Source organism: Heloderma suspectum, chromosome 17, assembly GCF_057233095.1.
Source record: "Heloderma suspectum isolate Gila_16-S chromosome 17, 16-S_ref, whole genome shotgun sequence".
In the NCBI taxonomy this organism is placed as follows: Eukaryota; Metazoa; Chordata; class Lepidosauria; order Squamata; family Helodermatidae; genus Heloderma; species Heloderma suspectum.
The window spans coordinates 7,522,456-7,542,360 of record NC_139474.1 but is presented as its reverse complement, the minus strand read 5'-3'; the positions used below and the strand labels follow the sequence as shown (position 1 = coordinate 7,542,360).

General features: G+C 49.1%; 1 protein-coding gene across 1 annotated transcript in view; it reads left to right on the top strand.

Annotated features, from left to right (window-relative positions):
- Positions 1-17,341, top strand: part of LOC146334350 (V-set and immunoglobulin domain-containing protein 8-like) — a 39,180-nt gene extending 21,839 nt beyond the window's left edge. Inside the window, exons 5-11 of the mRNA XM_084823608.1 lie at positions 3,214-3,314; positions 4,933-5,111; positions 6,890-7,091; positions 7,947-8,111; positions 9,814-9,936; positions 11,355-11,601; positions 14,650-17,341. Coding sequence (XP_084679734.1) covers positions 3,214-3,314; positions 4,933-5,111; positions 6,890-7,091; positions 7,947-8,111; positions 9,814-9,936; positions 11,355-11,601; positions 14,650-15,118 — 1,486 coding nt within the window. The 3' untranslated portion in view covers positions 15,119-17,341. The remainder of the gene's footprint in view (positions 1-3,213; positions 3,315-4,932; positions 5,112-6,889; positions 7,092-7,946; positions 8,112-9,813; positions 9,937-11,354; positions 11,602-14,649) is intronic.
- The last annotated feature ends 2,564 nt before the right edge of the window (positions 17,342-19,905 follow it).

Here is a 19,905-nt window from a genome sequence, read left to right as displayed (position 1 = left end):
ACGCCTGGTTTGCAAATTCCCCCAGGTGCCGCAGGTCAGGCAGTGCCAGAGAAAGAGAGCTGCACTTGATGGACCTCGGATCTGATCCAATAAGCAGATGTTGCAGTCCAACTCCCATCATCCCTGGGCACTGGGCATGCGTGCTGGGGTTGGTGGGAGTTGGAGTCAACACGGAGGGCCAGATGTTAGACTACAGCCCCCATCAACCCTGGGCATTGGTCATGCATGCTGGGGTTGGTGGGAGGTGGAGTCAACACGGAGGGCCAGAAGTTGGACTACAGCTCCCATCATCCTTGACCCTTGGGCACACATGCTGGGGCAGGTGGGAGTTGGAGTCAACAGCTAGAGGGCTAGATGCAGCTCCCATCATCCCTGGCCAGTGGCTGGCGGCTGGTGGAATCAACATCTGGAGGGCCAGATGCTGCACTACAACACCCATCATCCCTGGTCCCCTAGTATGGGCACGTCCTCTTGCCTGTTGTTCTGCCTCCTTAGCCATTGTTTTTAGAAGGGGAGGGGGCCATGATTTGTCTCAGACTGGTCACAAGCGTGGCTGGAGGGTTTTATTGTTCTATGGAGACCGTAGCTCAGTGGCACAGCAGATGCTGCGTCGCCCGCAGAACATCCCGGGTTCAATGCCTGGCACACCCAGTTAGGGCTGGGGGACAGGGCCCTGTCTGAACCCCTAGAGAGCTGCTGCCAATCTCAGTGGACCATCCTGAGCCAATGAACCCACAGCCTGTCCGCTTCCCATGTTCTTACATTAATCAAGCTGTTACTTAGAATGAGGAGGACTGGCACCTTGATTCCATTTTAAGGGAAGGCCCACAGGTCGGTGGCAGAGCAAGTGTTTTCTGTGCAAAAGGTCCCAACCCATCCTCAGCAAGATTCTCCAGGTCAGGTTTGGGGAAAGTCCTCCATCTGAAACACCTGGGCAGCCATTGCCAATCAGTGGGGACAACACTGAGCTACATCCACCAATGGTCTGACTCTGTATAAGGCAGCTCCCTAGGCTCCTAGACCTTGATATTTAAGGGAGCACCTCCCCCTATATATGCCTGCCCGAGGGCTGAGATCTGGGGGGGGGGCCCTCCTTTGCGTCCCACCAGTGCGAGACATACACCATGGTGGGACGCGGGAGAGGGCCTTCTCTGCTGTGGCACCCCGGTTGTGGAATGCCCTCCCCTCGGAGGCCTGATTGGCGCGGACATTGGTCTCATTTTGGCAGCAGGTAAAAACATGGCTTTTTACCAAAGCCTTTGAGGGCCAAATGCATTCCCTAAAGTAGTGCACTGTTTTAACTGTTCTATCGGTTTCGATTTTAATTGGTACTAGCGTGTTTAATGGTTTAATATGTTTTTAGCTGTTTAAATTCTTTATTGTTTTATACTGTTTGAATTGATTTTATCTGAATGCCACCTGGAGATCTTAATGATATAGGGCGGGATATAAATGTTTTAAATAAATAATATATAAATAAATAGGGATTGGAATTTTAGCTGTGGGGCGACTCCTCAGCTCTTCCCTCCTGCCCCCAAACAGACTGTTCTGCGCTGTTGCGGGGGCTCCTCGCACGTAGCCCCAGCTTTCCCAGGTTGCACGCTCTCTATCTGGAGTAATACTCAAGCCCCACCCTTTTGTGGGCAAAGTTTCTCTCTCCGGATCCAGCCATCGATAGGAAGAGTGATTTCCCAGGAATGAGGACCAGAAAATCTGGATTACTCCTTGTAAACAGTTCCTGTTGGAGGGATGCTGTGCCGTCATTTTAATTGTTAGACTGAGTTGGGAAACAGGTTTACAGAGTGATTTCTAATGATTATCATACCCTTTTATTATCCTATGTGACCCAGCAGTCTCAGGTTTTGGAGCAGGCGTGACTAAGCACAGCAAATGTGACAGAGAGAGAGAGAGAAAGAGAGAGAGAGAGAGAATTCCAGCTTTCCCCATACTAGTTGTCCATCCACAGTTAGTAACACCTGCATAGGAGCCTGAGTATACAGGACACCTGGTTGTCGGGGATGTTGGAGAAAATCTGCAACAGATTCAAATGAGTTCTGGTTTCTATGAATCCCGCTTGCAGATTCCTCAGCTGACCGGGTTTTCCCGAGCTGTGTAGACTTACAGAACAGGTTTTTTTACTTTGGGGGGAGATTTCTGCAAATGCACACTTGTGCGGATGTGCATTAGCGCAGATGCACACTTCCATTGATGCACATTTGCACAAGTGCACACATGAGCAAGTGGCACGAAATTCTCATACATCTCTTAAAAACAACCCGATTTTGTCAATGGGCAGACGTCGGAACGAAAGACGCCTGACAATCCACAAACGCAGATGGGATGGATTAAAAAAAAACACCATACATTCCTTCCGGACACAGTCTTCCCCACCATGGAGAGAAATAATGTATTTCTATTTAAATTATAGCCAGTATGTCCAAATTTGCATATAAATTATGCTGTGCCAGTTTTATGCAAATCTGTGTCCTCTGTTTGGGCGATGGGTTAAGTGCTCACTCTGTTTTAATCATTTGGGGTTTTAGCAGTCAAAAGAGCCAGCACATTAGATCAGGCCCAGAAACAGAATGGGCAGGAGCCAGTGCAGATTATAATGAACTGGCATAATAGGATCACACCCACTTATCTGGGAGTAAGCCCCACTGGAACTCAATGGGATTACTTTTGAGTAGACATGTATAGGGCTGCGCTGTCACAAACAAAGTCATCTGGGCATTTGTAGCTCATGAAAAGGAAAGTTCCTGCAATCCAATTCTAGGTGGCCAGGTGGCCTACTTTACAGAGATCAGTCCTCCATTTTGGAGAGCTGTCAGAGAACAGTTCTCTATCTGAAGGTGTCCGATCTGAGTCCAGTTTAAAGTCAAAGGACCATAAGGAGGGAGAGCAGAGCAGCGTCTCTGACGTTTCCCATCCACAGCTACCAGCATCTGAACAGCAAACTGAACAGCTTGCACACAGGTCACCTGGTCAGTCCTCTCCCCACTATAGCAAAATGTATTGTATTTCTATTTAAATTAGAGCTGGTATTCCTAAACTTGCACCTATGCCTATAGATGTGCCTATGGAAACGTTGGGCAAATTGGTGTCCTCTGTTTTGGTGATGCGATTCCTCTTTTTGGGAGGCCACCCCCATCTGTTCTTCAAGTTCATAACTTTCTAGGAATCAACCGGTTTCCTGGACCCCTGTTTTTGCAGGTGGGCAACCTGTGGCCCGCAGCCCTGTGTGGCCCGCCAGAGCTCCAGGTTGCCCCACCTACTTCACCCCGCCACCCAGCTGATCAGCCATCAGCTGTGGGGTGGGGAACAGATCACTGTTTCCTCTCTGCTAATAGGGATCACTGGGAGAGGGGAGCAGATTTCATCTTGCCCCCAGCAATTCCCATCATATATATGTGTGTGCATGCACATATGCACACTTCTGTGTGCACATCGGTGCTTGGTCCCTGACCCACCACCCGGTACTGCATGCAGTTCTCAGGGTCTAAAAGACTGCCCATCTCTGCTGTTATTGCAGTTTTCCTCCACTCTGCCTTCCACTCCTCCCAAATTCCACTGGAATTGGGTGAATGTCTAAAATTAGAATCAGCGTATGTGCAGTTTGCCACAGTTTTCAGTTCCTTGGGTTCATCTACATCTCTCCCTGGTTCTCCGTCCTCCATGTTACCCATGCGCGCTGTCACAGAGATACAACTTAACAATGCAGAAAGTAAATAAATAGCAATCTTGATGGGACTGTACATAATATTGCATCAAGATTCTTTTTGCACAGTGTTTTTTATGATACTTTTTGTGCAGTGTTTTTTACAATTATTTTCGTGCAGTGTTTTTTTTACAGAAGCACACATTGGTGAAACACCACACAGAAAGAACCTTGATACAACTGTGCATACGATCACATTGTGATTGTTTTATCACAGTGCTTGTATCTATGTGCACACAGGTGCATCAGCACCATACAACAAGGGGTGGTCAAGGTAGACTGGATCTACTGGTAGATCACTGGGTAATTTTTAGGAGATTGGCAAGGTTTTCCGACTCCCAATAGTCTAATAATTGCAGCACCTAAAAAGCTTTCCCCACCCTAAATTGGGCTGCAGAAAAAGCATCCTCAGGGGCAAACCAGGAGTGGATTCCCTGTTCCTTAATTCTTAGCAATATGCCCACCCACCACAGCACCTATTTTGCACCTGGCTCCGGTTGGTGGAACCTCGCAGATTCCGGAAAAAACAAAGTAGATCCTGCAAGCCTGAAGTCTGCCCACCCCTGACACAGAAGAGGGGACAAAGGCATGGAGGAACCGCAGGCTGAGCACACTGCACATATACCATGCTCCAGTGAGAAATTTGGAGGAACAGGATGTCAGAAGTCTTCAAATTCAGGACTTCGAACCAATGATCAAGTGCTTGAGCACTGTGATTATAATCAGTGGTGTAGTGGTACATTTTGAAGTGCAGACACTCATCATGACAGCGCCCATGCCCACACCCCAAAGGAGAGTCCAAAAATGCGGGCAGCTGCGTCAATCCATATCAACAAATCAGTTCTAGCAGTTTTATCTCCACCAGGAGCAGGTCTTTTGTCGACCCAATGGGTCTTAATTGCCCATTCAAGTCCAGGCCACCCCAAAAGACTTTGCATAACAAAAGGGAGTAGTATATTGTTGATGGCGGGGGGGGGGGATAATTTGAGCATCACAGCTAAACTCAGAGGGAGCAGGGGAGTTTGAAAGGGGTGGCAGGTGAGTGTCCCTGCTAAATGCCAGAGCTGTGACCCTGTGAGCTTCCATTACACCACTGACTATAATGCAAGCAGAAAGACCATTGTGGAATGAATGCTGCTGCATTTTGGAAAGCCTTTCTCTTAGGAGAAAAAGAAAAAGATTCACGGTGCTGTGTGGGTCTTCCTTTCTTTTAGCTGCAAGCGCTGCTGTGAGGATCAATGAAGATGGGCAGAAGATCATCTACCTGCCCAAAGGGGAGTCAGTCAAGTTGGGATGCCCCTTTGCTACGGACCCGGAAGACAACACTCCCGACAGCGACTGGGACATTGAATGGAAGCAAGTGAAGCCTGGCCCATATCCCCAGGACAACCCGGTGAGTTGGTGATGATTTCCGCCCTGGTGATGCGGTGGTGACCACTAGGACCCCTGGATTCCTGTCTTCTCAGTTTAGAAAACAGAGGGACACCTTGGAGTTATGATCCCTGCCTCGCCAGAAGGGAGGACTGCAGCCTGACCCAACAGGTTTACTCAGAAGTAGGGATGTCGGAGAAATCCTCAGTGGAATCAGATGAGTGGATTTCTTTGAATCCATCCTCCAGATTCCAGAGCAGACCGGTTTTTCCCAAGTTGCACAGATACTTAAAAAAAAAAAAAACTTTCAGGAATTTTACACAAATTCAGTCATGGAAAAATATGTAAACTATAAAAATACCATTGTAGAAAAATATGTAAACTATACAAATAAAGTATAAAACTACCAGCTGAAAACGTGCACTTTCCCTGGAGGCTGAAGAATGAAAGTTGATTGATTGATTGATTGATTGTACTTTTATCCCGCTCCTCAGCCAAAAAAAGGCTCCCAGAGCGGCTTACAATCAATGAACAAATGCACATTTGGGGGACATTTGTGCAAATTCGGGAAATGGGAAAAAATCCAGTTCTGACCATGAGCGCCTGATGATCGGTGAAGCGCAGACCGAACAAGTTTTACAAAACCCATACATCCCAAGTAAACGTGTATAGCAGTGCAGTTGGAGTCTAATTTGGTGATCCCCCAGGGTAGTGTGTCTTCCAGGGTTGGCCCAAGGCATTTTGCTGCCTGAGGCAAAAAGACGAGATGGCGCTCCCTTCACGTGCAACATACAGACACCAACTGGAATGGCAGCTGAATCTCACTTCGACGCTGCCAGGGAATCACATCCCTCAACGCGCATTCCATCTGAGGGCAATAGGCTAGTTTGGGGCTGGAATGTTGAACCTCGTTTAGCCCCAGGGCCAAATCCCATTTCAGAGAAGCTCTCAGGGGCCGCATTCCAGTGTGAGGGGCCAAAGACAAAAGGGGCGGAGCCTAAAATACAAAACATGCCAGCCTATTTTAGCTTCAAGCTCTTCCTGCCAGGCACTAAGCCTGGCAGGAAGAGGCATCTCGGCCTGTTAGAATAGGGAAAACACTGCACAAGGGTCAAGAAACCGACCAGTGATCGGTGCTTGGGGGAAAGGGGGTGGAGCCAGGGGGAGGGGCTATCTTGGAACCCCAGAGGACCAGACTGAGACCCCAGGAAGGACCCCCAGGCCTGAGGGGGTGCAGGACAGGCTGTGTGACACACACCGCTCTGTTCTCCAACCTTGGAAATGGCTGAAGGGCTCAGGAGGAACAGCCAGGGGGTCGCTGCCACCATCCCCCCAAATCTGCCACCTGAGGCAATTGCCTCACCCTTCCTAATGGCAGGGCCGGCCCTGGTGTCTTCTATGACCCTCGTAGCACTGAAATTAGCATTGGGATTGGGATTCCGCATCACACACATCTCTGATCCCAACTCATTTTTTTCCATCAATCAAGCAACATTCCGTGGCCCCCAAAAGCTGAGCTCTGCCACAGAATGGCCCAATTTAGTCTGCAGTTTTTGTTAGTTGGCACCATTGGTTCCGGTTTTGCTAAACTTGGGAGGGTGAAGCAGCCGCATCATCCGCTGGAAATTGTCAGACGTTCAGATTCCAGCAAGCGCACACGGTCAAGAATATCTTTTCAACCATGAGGAGCTGGGGTCTGTGGCCAATTCCCCATCCTGCCCCTTTGCTGCGCAGCTCTGGTCTCTTCTCCGGTCAGTATGTTGTCCTTCATCCTCTCCTTCTCGTCTGCTTCCTCACAAGCTCCTGGGTTACCACGATCACCAAGTCATTTATCCTGGACCTCCTGATTACCAGCAGCGGGTGGGGTTCACATCGGCCAACCCCAGCCTGTACGACGCTTCCATGCAGCTGCGCGACGTGCAGATCACAGACTCGGCCACGTATGAATGCAAGGTGAAGAAAACCACCGAGGCCAGCCACAAAGTGACCATCACCGTCCAAGGTAGGCAGCGTCTATTCTTTTTGCGGGGAGGTGGGGGGAGGTTGAGATTTATTCCCTTAAGCAGCCTTCTGCAACCTGCAGCGTTCCAGATTTTTGGGAGTAGTATCCCAAAACATCTGAAGGCAACATCTCTCACCCCAGGGAGAGTCCAAAAATCCAGGTTCCTGTGTTGACCCGTATCAGCAAACCAGTTCTAGCAGTTTTCATCTCCTCCAGGAGCAGGTCTTGGGTAACACAAAAGGGTCTTAATTGCCCATTCAAGCCCACACAGCAAAATACGTTGCATTACAACCAGCAACGATATATAGTTGCTGGGGAAATCCATCCCCCACCCTCACCCCCAGCTATGGTGAGATTTGCAGCTAAGCTCAAAGGGAGCAGGGAAGTCTGAGAGGGTGGCAGATGACATCAGCGTCCCTGCCAATGGAAAAGTGTCAGCGCTGCGTGCGTCCCTGTGAACGCTGCCTCCACGACACCACTATCTGGAGGGCACCATGTTGGGGAAGGCTGCCATTAATGCATCCTTACAATTTAGCGTTATTTCTGAATGCTCCTAAAATATGCTAGGTGCTGCACAGAAATAGAGAACAGATCAGAAGTCTTTTAAATTATCATCGTCATAATAAATAAGAACCATTGTGAACTGCAACAAAATGTTGCAGCGAGAATTGTTCCTGTTCAGTGGCTTCCTCAGGGAGACTGCATTCCATTCCCCCCTCCTAACAGCCAGCATTCCATGGCCATGGAGCATGCTCAGTCCTTGTTTGGCCATTTGGGAGAGTCCTCTCCCCTGCCCCCTGTAGATTTTTCCTCCTGGTTCTGATGTGGACGTCTCCTCTCTGTTCCCCCTGCCAGAAAGGCCAGTGGTGCCGCAGTGCTTGATCATCGGCGACATCACCTACGGGTCGGACATCACGCTGCGCTGTGTGGCTTCTGGGGGCTCTCCGCCCCTCACCTACCGTTGGTCCATGACGCACGGGGAGCACTTCAGGGATTGGCTGCCCCCAGTAGGATCGATTGGTGAGTGGCAGCTTCAGCAGGGCAGGAGGATGCTTCTTTGATGTCTGGGGTGGGCGGGGAAGCTGGGTGGGGCCATCTCTGACCTGGCTGATGGGATTATTTGGCAGTGATGCCTCCTGTCAGAGAGGCAATTAGTGGAGAAAACCAAAAAGGAAAAACAGAATGAGCATTTACTAGTCTAGTGCCACATGCACACAAGGCTATTTTATAACAATAAAAGGAGACCACACTCTTCCTCCACGAAAGAAAGAGAACAGTTTACTCACAAGTATTCTTGCATACACAATGCAGGCACAGTGTAGAGTTTCAGAAGAGTCTGTTCAGTTCATTTTTACACAGGCAGGAGCGAGAGAGCAAAACACATGTGCTCCCGGCCATGGTGGAAGTCAGAGAGATGGGGGAGGGGGAGGAGAAGGAAGGGGAGGAGCAAAAGGAAGAAAGGGCAGGAAACCACACTGTGGGCTATAGAGATGCTGAGGCTCGCTGTAGTCAAAATCCCCATGAACTACCTAACTGCAACACTGCCCCCTTTTGGTAACTTGCAGACGGGGTGCAGTTTTCCCAACACTGGCTGGGGAAAGAATCATGACTGTCTGAGGCAACGTGTCGAACTCACTCCCACAAGATTTTGGCGATCGCTGCCAGCTCAGATGGCTGTAGCAAAGGGAGGGGACAAAATAAGAAGATTGAGAATAGGTCTTCCGACACCTGTTCGCCACCTATTAGCAGTATATCGCATAGTACCCCATTTATTTGGGTCAGCGTGACTGCAATCCTGTGCCTATGTACCTGGGGGTCTGCTCCGTTGAACTCAGCGGTGTTCACCTCTGACTGCACCGGGTTCAACCTGTGGAACACACAGAGCCCATGGCGGCTGTGACCTCAGTGGGGCTGTAGATCCATTCTGGGTTTTAGTCAGAACCAGCCAGAACTCTAAAGGAACTATCCATTTTGCGGACGGGGTTCAGCAATTTGGGTAGCTCCTTTAGAGCCCTGGCTGGTTCCGACTAAAACCCAGAATGGATTTACGTTACAGCCCCACTGAGATCAGGGCCACCAGTGTCCAGCATGGATCTTTAACAAAGCCTCGTCAGCAGGCCAAGATGCAGCCTTTGGCTTTTGAGTAGAAATGCAAACCGTCGTGCTACCCAGGTCCCCATTTAAACTGGTGGCATGGAGGAGGAATCCAAGACCGGCGTCAAGGGTAGGCATGGCTGGGCACACGTCGAGGGCCCATGCCCCGCTGACAAGAGTCCCCTGGAGTTGCTGCCCCTCCTCTTCCTCGTTGCAACCTGCTTGTTCCCCCGCCTCTCGCTCTGGCCCAGACAATGGTGGTGGTGAGAAGGCGGAGCAGGAGATGCTGCGGCCTGCTTGCTCCCTGGCTCTCTGCCTGTCCAGCAAGCGAGTGGTGGCCATGATGAGGAAGAGGAGGAGGAGCTGGGGACCATGGCGGTGAGAAGGTGGACTCACTGAGGGAGGGGGCCCATGGAGGGTGTCTTGCCCAAGGGCCCTCCAAAACTTGGATTCTGCTGGAAACAAGGCACAGCTGTTTGGCAGGCTGTCGGGGGCCCAAGCCTGCAGAGAAACGGGATGTGCAATTCCACTCGGAAGCGGAGCACGCGGGGACCCGCCATCTTTGAAACTATCGCAATCCGGCCCCTTGGCTCCGTCGGCCCTCGACGCTTTTGTTTCTGCCAAGCAGGCTCCGTCCCGGGCGACCTTCACATCTACGACTTGTGCGAAGACCACGTGGGAACCTACCAGTGTGCTGTGGGCAATAACGTGGGTGTGGCCTATTGCAGTGTGGACATCTACTTTGGCGGAGGTAAGATGCTGGCGGAGCACGTCGCGAAAATGGCAAGCGATGTAAGCCAGACAACACTGGCAGAGGTGCAGGAAGAGTGAATGAAGCCCTGGCGTTTTAATTCAGCGTTTTTATTTTTTGGCTTTTGGGGGGAGGTGCCCAGTTAAAAATAGGCCTATTTATTCATTCATTCATTTACAGCATTTTTACCCCACTCTTCAGCCAAAAAAGCCTCCCCGAGCTGCTGGATAGAGATTAATAATAAGACTTCGGGGCACAATTTAATTTTTACCCATTTGTTTTTCAACCAGAAGAACAAATACAGTCTTCATGGTGGAAGAGAGGCTCTTACAGAGTCAGTGAATACGTCATTTGCAGCAGGCAGGACAGAACCCCCAGCAACGTGTGATAGCGGGCTGGGCGGTGATCTTTGGGTGGTAGAAGAATTGGGGCGCTAAAAACACGGGCCCTATTTTTCCATCTATGAATTGCTGGAGGCTGTGTGAGAGAGAGACAATGTAATGTAGTGACTAGAGCCACCTTCCCCCATGCTGGTGCCGTCCAGGTGTCTTGGACTACAACTCCAATCATCCCCCAACCATTGGCCTTGCTGTATGGGGCTGATGGGAATTGCAGTCCAAGAAGGCCCCAGGCTGAGAAATGATAGCTTAGAGCAGGGATGGACAGAACATAGATCTCCAGATGTTTTACACTCCAATTCCCAATATTCCTGACTATTGGCCATGCTGGTGGGGCCTTCTGGGAGCTGAAGTTCAAAGCATCTGGAGATCTACTTTCAGCCTATGTTGTACAGTAATCCTATGCATGTTTACTCAGAAGTAAGTTATACTGTATCCTCCAGGGGTGGGCAAAAAGTAGATCTGCAGATGTTTTGGACTCCAACTCACAGCATTCCTGACTGCTGGACATGCTGGTGGGGCCTTCTGGGAGCTGAAGTTCAAAGCATCTGGAGATCTACTTTCAGCCTATGTTGTACAGTAATCCTATGCACGTTTACTCAGAAGTAAGTTATACTGTATCCTCCAGGGGTGGGCAAAAAGTAGATCTGCAGATGTTTTGGACTCCAACTCACAGCATTCCTGACTACTGGACATGCTGGTGGGGCCTTCTGGGAGCTGAAGTTCAAAGCATCTGGAGATCTGCCATCTGCCCACCCCAGGTGTTGGAGTAGGACCAGAGAGACCCAGGTTCAAATCCCCACACAGCCAAGAACTTCACTGGCCAGTTACACTCTCTCTGTCTCTCTCTCTCCCCCTCTTAGCCTAGCCTACTTCACAGGGTCGTTGTGAGGAGAAAAGGGCAGGGAGAACTGCCGTGAGCTCCTAGGAAGAAAGGGGAGGTATAAACGTAATACTGGTAATATAGAGAGAAAGGGATGGCTTCTTAAAATTCCTTTCCGCACCCCGCCCATTTTGCAGGGATCAGCTACGGCTGGGTGATTGCCGGATCCATTATCATCGCCCTCCTCGCCCTGGCGCTGATCATCGGGGGCGTGATCTGGTGCTGCTGCTGCTGCTGTGGGAAAGGTGGCGGGGGCTGGTGTTGCAGCGCAGGGTCGTGCCCGAGCTGCTACTGCGGAAAGGAGTATTGCTGGGATTGCTGCTGTTCCTGCTGCAGCTACAACGAGAAGCAGCAGTGCGAGGAGACCAAGGCCAGCGAGATCTGGTGAGCGGTTTGGCCCAAGGGGGGCGCGTGGGGCCAAGGGTGCAAATATGTTTTAAAAACCCAAGGGCCTGGCTGCCCCTGGAGCTGCAGCACAGTATGGCCAGGGCTCGCAGTGCCAGGACTTTTTAAATCACAGGCACGATGACGTCACCTGCCTCCCCCTCCAGAATTCCCCATTTCCTCCGAGATTCGCCACAATCCGTACTGTAGCTGGAGGGGGGATGAATTTTCCCAGCAAGGATGCAAAATGCAAAATAGTTTGGGGTGGCTTGGCCTGGAATGTGCAATTCAGCTTCACAGAGGGCCTGCTCCGGTGGAGATGAAAATGGCTGGAATTGGTTTGTTGACACGGATCAATGCAGCTGCCTGCAATTTTGGACTCCCCTTGGGGGCGTGGCTCTGGGGACTGTTGTGACGAGCGCCTCACCTTCCAGATTTATCACTTCGCCACTCTTCTGGGGGCAAAAAATATGTCCCCTGAACTCAGTAGACGGGCCGATCCTGATGACGATGGGTGTGTCAGAGAAAGGCAAAACATAGCTTGCAGTCTACAGCCTTGCTTCCAAAGCTGTAGAAACCACAAAGCACATGGTACACGGCAAAGAATACTCCACTAGGTAAACCAGACTTCCCCAACCTGGTGCCCTCCAGCCATGATGATGGGAGTTGTAGTCCAAAACCTCTGGAGGTCACCAGGTTGGGGATTATAAGAATATTTATTATGCATTAAGCACTTGCAACCTGCTTCATGGTCCATGTGGAACAACAAACTGGTGGTTCTGCTTAGTCCCACATAGATAAAACAATAGGGATCCACCACAAAATGTTGCAGTATTTCTTCCCCCGCTCCCTTCCACTCCTTTTCCTGCTCCCCCACCCCATGTTCTGTTTTTGGTCTCTCTAGATTCCCTGGCTACTGAAGCACGCTCAGTCCACCATTGGGCTCTTTCTGGGAGGGAGAGTTGTCCCTTTAGTTGAGTGTTTTTTCAAAGGTTATTTTGTATGTCTGAAAATCTTGGGTTTCCCCTGAGTATGCGGATCCCTTCTCTTGTTTCTCGGTGGCCCCGTTTAGGCTACGATCCTGTTGGCACTCACCAGCTGAGTTTGATATTAAAAGGAAGGATTAAGAAGGAAGGAAGGAAGGAAGGAAGGAAGGAAGGAAGGAAAAACGTGACTATGCTGGAGAAAAATTAAAACATTCACTGCTGCTAATAAGCCAGAGGGGAATAGAAAAAGAAGAAAACATTCAGAGTTGATCAGCACAAAGGAACGAATAGGAAACACAACAACATTCAACCTGAAAATGCAAGAATAAATAAATGAGTTCTCTTTATGATGAATGATCATTGGCCGCCCTGAGCATAGGAAGAATTGGCAATTAATTCCTGAATCAGCAGTAATGTTTCAGTCTCCTCCCTTGCCCAGGCAGCTGCAGGTTCTAAAGAGGAAACCATTAGGAGCTTTAATTTCCTTGTGTGGAGAGAGTAATGGGCACTTAGGATGTTTTTGTAACCTATGATACCGATATTATGTTTATTCACAAATATACAGGGTGAGTCAGCATGCAGTCTCCCAAGACAGGCAGCGCTACTTTTTAAGGCCACCTTACTTCCTCCTTCAAACAGCAGTGGCACATCCAGGGCAGGATTTCATCACACAAGGCATAGTTAATCTATGGAACTCACTGCCTCCAGGTGCACTAGCTGCCAGTTTGGATGACAAACAGAGAGGCTTCGATCAACGGTTATTAGTCATGATAGCTAAGTAGAGCCTCCATGTTTGGGCGCAGTGTATCTTGGAATACTAGTTGGACTTCCTGGGTATATCCGGCTAGCTAGGCTCACTGTGGGGGGAAAAGGATACCAGACAATATGGAATTTTGGTATGATCTACCAGAGTTCCCCTTATGTTCTTATGACTACCTCTTACCAGTAGGGCTGGCGGGGGTGGGGGGATTTGTTCAGCTCACATTCTAATGTGAATTTTCCTAATTTTGCACTTTCAAACTGCTGTGCGAATCAGAACTCTTCAAAATCCTCCCTTTGAATGTTGTGATAGGAGTTCTCCAATCAAAGACATGCATGTACAAAAATGCCCATATCAGAGAAAAGTAATGTTTGAGTGGGCATTATATCAGGAAAACGGCTTTCCCCAAAATGCATCTCTTAGAATTCTCAACATTCAGGACAAACTGAATAGAAGACTGGAGAAACTCTTAATGTTTGAGATGAACCGCATTTCAGATTGGAAAAATGAGAAATGGAGTGAAACCGAAATGGACCAATTTGTCCATCCTTGATTATCAGCCAGTTGCAAGGAAGAGAGAGATTGAGATTGAGAGATTGAGAGTTTCAGATTTAATTCTCTGGCTGAATACAAACTGCAAAACCATTTCACTAAGACTCCACCCACACAGATTGGGTGTGATGCAAATTCCAGTAACTCCCCGCCACCAGCCAAGGCTATTGAGCAAGTTACCTTCAGCTGTCAACTGTGCAAAAGGCCTAGAGAGAATTCATGCTGCATCTCCAAAGAGCAGGCTTGCAAGGGACAATCACATAGACCAGGAGTCAGCAACTTGCAGCCCTCCAGATGCTTTGCCCTACAACTCCCATCATCCCTAGCCAGTGGTTAAGGATGATGGGAGTTGTAGACCAAAAGAGCTGGAGGGCCACAAGTTGCCCACCTCATTCTAGACTAACAGCAAACTCAGGGGCTAAGTTATAATGGCTAGGTGGCTAAAAGAGGGCTACTGAGAAACAAAGGGGGCACATACTCGAGGGAGCCCCAAGGCTTGCAGGAGTAGGGGAAAATTTTTTTAGGGAAAATATCCTGAAGGGGCCAAAAAAAACCCCAAATAGCCAAATGGGGATGGAGTGTGCTCGCTATCTACAGAATGGGGCAGAATGGAATATTTGGAAAGTGGGCACAGCTGACTGGCTGGAGTGCTGGACAGGATACCTCTCCACGCTGCAACACCTTGTTGCAGGTTCAGCTTGTTTCCTCTTCCCTTGAGCTGATTATAGTGTTTTTCTGCCCCCCCCCCAGCGTGGATGCCGTGGCGCCCCCGAGCCGGCCATGCAGCCAGGCCTTCAGTCGGGCAAGCAGCCTCCATTCCTTGCTCGGCTACAAGACAGGCAATGTCCAGTACACGCAAGGCCGCAAGTTCACTTCCCCCATCGTCCCGGTCAAGACGGTGCCTCCTGTCGAGAGCAACGTGGGTGTCGTCATGGCTGCCGAGCTCCCATCGCCCCCCTGTTCGGAGAATGGCGACATGGTCGACCGCTACTACCCCACGAAGGTGAAGGAGACCTATTCTCCCGCAAGCTCCGAGGCCAGGTACATCAAGGGCGACGACCAGGAAGGCTCATCTTCCCCGCCTCACATCTTCTCCAACTCACCCACCTTCGTCACCACAGACACCACCGCCCTCCACTGGAAGGATGACAACAACAGACATTACAAGGGCGCGGTCGTTATGATGCGGTCGTCCAGCAAGGAAGGGCTCTTAATATGAGTTTGGGGTGGGGCGTGGGGGCAGGGTGGGGCACGGGGGTGGGGCAATGATATGGCACTGATGTTTGGGATAAATGTGGCCAAGCAGAGATCTCCATCACCGGCCAGCATGGGACAGAGCAAACTTCCCCAGCCTGGTCCCTCTGGATGTGTCGGACAACAACTCCCAGCCTCCCCTCAGCCGGCCATGCTGGCTGAGGGAATGCTGGGAGTTGTAGCTCAACACATCTGGAAGGCACCAGGTTGGGCAATACTGCAATAGGGTTAGCCTTCCTATGTGTAGATACATCCACAAGTGAACATCCACTGTGTCTAAACAGAAGGGCAGGGCAGAATTGGATCTCTCCCACCATCGGAAGCCAAGAGAGACATTTTCTCTTGCTCGTAGAGCGAGGGGCCCTGTCACTGTCAAGGGGGATGAATGGGGATTTTGTTGGCGCTCACAAAACTGTCAAGCATGTCCCGTTCGCTACCCCAAGCACGAGCCGGAGAATGTGTTTAGCCAGTTCTCGAACGTGCACTCGTGTTGAAAACTGAGCAAATTTCAGTTCAAAAATTGTGCTTTTTTTAAAAAAAATGTGCAATTTTATGGTTTATTCTATGGGACAAAGTCATGTAGCTTTGAAAAATGCTCATACTGTTGCGCAATTTCCCCATTCGGTCGCGTTCAATTTGTGCCATTTTCCCGTTCGCGCAAATCGGACGACGATCGCAAGCACGAGCAGAAAGCAAAGAAGAGATGAGCACCGAGCTGGTGCTCTGAGAATCTGAGGGACTGTGAACACTGTTTGTTCACCCATCCCTAATTGTCACCCTAGCCTGGCCCAATTCGTTTTCCCGTGAACAGCCCAGCCCCTCTTGCGTGTGGGATTAACGTGTGAAAGACCAAATCAGGCCAAGTCATGAGGGCTTTTTGCACAAATTTGGTATCCTCCTTCTGGTAGAATCCAGGCTGCATGATCCATCCAGACCTGCGGGGTGGGTGGAGACCGATAAGCTTACCGCAGCCCTGATAGGCTCTCCCATGAGTACTTAATGGAATCCCATGTCTGTTTACTCAGAAGTAAGCCCCACTGAGTTCAATGGCACTTACTCCCTGGTAAGTGGGCATAGGATTGGCGCCTGAGGCAAATGAGAGGGGGGTCTTCCTTGGGGTTAGCAGCTTTAAATATCATCTGCCACCAGTGGAGGCCAGTGGCTCCAATGTCAGTGGGGCGGCAAATCCGCTCCGGGTTTCAGTCAGAACTCTAAAGGAGCTCTCCAAGGTGCTTCACACCTTGGGTAGCTCCTTTAGAATCCTGTCTGGTTCTGACTGAAATCCAGAGTGGATGCACCGCCCCGCTGACTTCAGAACCACCATCTTCCACTGTCCGCCACACTCCGCTGACTTCCCTGTTCCCTCTGAGCTTTGCTGCAGCCCTCCCAGCAGCTAGACGGAAACCAGTTTTCCCAGCAACAATATTTTGTTCCCCATTGTAGTGCGAAGTATTTTGGGGTCACTTGGTCTTGAATGGCCAATAAAGACGCATTTGCTTTACGAAAGACAGAGAAAACTGCTAGAGCTGGTTTGTTGGTAAGGATCAACCCCGCTGCCTGCATCTTCGGACTCTCCTTGGGGCGTGGCTATGGGGAGTGTCACGCTGAGCGTCCATACTTCCGAATTCACTACTGCACCACTGACGAAGGGGCTCACTTTCTGAGCGCCTCTGGTTCAAACGCTTGCTCCACATCCTTAGCTTTAAGTAGGACAAGGTAATGTATGTGAAACGCTTTGATTCCTCCAAGGCAGTGGAAGCTGGTGACTCTGATGTCATTGGGGCAGTGAATCACTCCGGATTCCGACTGAAACCCCGAGTGGATTCACTGCCCCACCGCCATCAAAACCACCAGCCTCCACTACTCAAAGGTGCGTTACACATGCGAAGTATTATTAGGGTTAGACTGGATATTTTAGCCGCTTTTTTCCTTTCCTTTCCTTTCCTTTTTTTTGGAATGCGTGATTCTCAGCAAGCAACCGCACGTCTGAAAAATAACAGTATTAGTTAAACTACAGAGAATAGCAATTTGTAATGTGTGAAATGGTATGATCTTGTCCTACACAGATGTTTATATGGAAATGGGATGGAAACTCCGCAAAAAGCCTTGATCCTTTGCATATGTTACTCAAAAATACATCTCACGAAATGCTGTAGAGCTTTCAAGTTAAGGTCCATAAAATTGTATCCGCCAGCATGTATGTCCTTCTAAACTTTAGACACACACACACACACGGGATGGAGAGAAAACCTGGCAGCCCCTCCGTCCCCCAACCGCCCCCAGAAGAGTTTTTGGGGAAATATCTCATCCTGAGGGGTTGCGAGAAGAGTCAGATGAAGCTTGAACCCAAAAGAAGATGAGGCCTGGACCCAAAAGAAGAGAAGAAAGAAAAGAGGAACATGTCAGTGCAAAGAACAGCCCAGCCTGGAAGCACAAGAGAGGCAGAGTTCAGTTGGTATATTCACATCCATCTGGAAAACTGAAGCATCACCGTCATGGCTTTTGTTTTCCTCCTCCCTCCCAATCCCTTTCCTCGTGTTGCTTGTCCTTTTAGATTGTAAGCCTGCGAGCAGGGACTGTGATGGCTGATTCTTGTAATCCAACCTGGGAGGCTTTTGACTGAATAAAAGTTTAAACTTTCCCCCAGGGATCGCTGTTTCTCCACCGCTATTAACTATCTCAGAAGCCAGATCTCCTGGGGTTGACAAAGGCTTTTGCCTCTCCCAGCCCCCAACGACCCCTAGCTCTCAGGAGACGGTGGGCTAGTTGCAGCGGGAAAATGCCCATCTCAAGCAGGGGTCGCTGGGGTCTGGGAAAGGCCTTCACTTCTGCCATCCCCTGTTAAGTCCCTAGCAAGATCACTGTCCTAGTGCTGTTAGGATCAGTTCATTCATTCATTTCATCATTCATTTATTATATTTCTATACTGCCGAAGCTCTCTGGGTGGTTCACAAAAATTTAAGCCATAGAAGAAAAAAGGACAATATTTTTTTTTTTAAGACAACGCTACAGGGCAATAGTTTCCAATGTAGAACTGTATTTACACAAGCACCCATTCTAGAGAGATTTAAGGCGCAATCCTATGCATGTTTCAAAAGAAAATAAGTCCTACAACTCCCAGCATTCCCCAGCCAGCCGTGCTGGCTGGGGAATGCTGGGAGTTGTAGGACTTATTTTCCTGGCTCTTACATTTGTAGGATTTCTTTCCTGTCTAAACGTGAACAGGATTGCACCCTTACAAACACTGTCAAGCACACCAGAGCACACAAGCAGCCATTTCTCTTTGTAAATTATTAGATTTGTTAACCATTATGCCATTTTTAAATCCTTTTGTGAATGTTCTTTTTTTTTTTAGACGTCCTTGTCAACTGAAGGAATAAGATTTTTATAAATGTAAATTTCAGTATTATCACCATCCTTGTATTGTTTTTAAACGTTGTTCGTGGTTAGTTCCCTGCAATAGTTTTAATAAAGATTTTTATTTGCTTCTGAGAGATTCCCCCTGAAGGAGACCGCTGTAGCCAAAACTGCATTGGGCTCTTGAATATTTTTGGGCTTTGGTAACCATCTCAATTTAATCACCAATAAATCATCTCATTGAATAGCAGCCGTGTGATTCTGTTGCAACGAAAACAAACAAGAACCTTGTATCCAGTCTAAGACATTTTCTAGCCTAAGGTGGATCAGTAAATTGCAGCTCCCAAGCCCAAATCAGGGTATATCCAAGATATTTGGGCACTCGGGGAAGAGAATCCCACGAGCATCTCTCCCTGGGAGTAAAACTAAATGACATAAATTTATTATTTGTTAAATAGAAATAAATTTAATTAATCTCCTGCCCTTTCGTGCTACCCAAAAGCCTCAGTTGTGAGGCCACTGCCTCATTCAGCCTAAAGGTAGGGCCGGTCCTGTTTGTAGCACAGCCTTTGGGTGCAACTGCAATCCTTGCAGGAACTGCAATTCCTGGCTGGGGAATGCTGGGAGTTGTATGACTTTTTTCTGTTTGAACATGCCTAGGACTGTGCCCTTCCTTGGGAATAAGAACCATTTGGTGGAGAAAAGGAATATATATATATATATATATATATATATATATATATATATATATATTTATACACACACACACACACACACACACACATACATACATACATAAGCTGCACTAAGCAGCATCAGCCCTGGTGTGCCCACGGTGGTCCGAGTGCTGACGCAGGATCTGTTTACTCTTGCCCCATCACCTACTGGATTCTGGGCAGTCATTTCCACCAGCCCCATGCTATGGGGGCCTTGGACTTTTGCCCAGGGGTCTGAGCCTATCTGCACTACTAAGTGAAAGTGACTTGCCTGTGGCCTTCCAGTGAGTCTGTGGCAGAGCAAAGGTGTGAAGTGAGGATGTCCTGATTTGTCTGTCACACCTGTACATCTCAGGTAGGCCCTGTCCAAACTCCCAAAGACTGCGATATCTCTTCCCGCCCCTTACCTTGCAATCTGAATCCCCCCACCCTCCAGCGTCTTATGAGTCACAGTGTGAGAAAAGTTGAGCATGGCTGGCTGGCGAATGCTGGGTGTTGTAGGACTTTTTTCTGTCCAAACATGCATAGGATTGTGCCCTTCTCCAACTTGTTGCTGGCTGGGGCATGCTGGGAATTGTAGTCCAAGACAGCTGGAGGATACCAGGTTGGCTAAGGTTGTTGCAGCATCTTAAAGACCAAGGAAATGATGCTCCTACCACTAAGATTACTTGCGGCATAT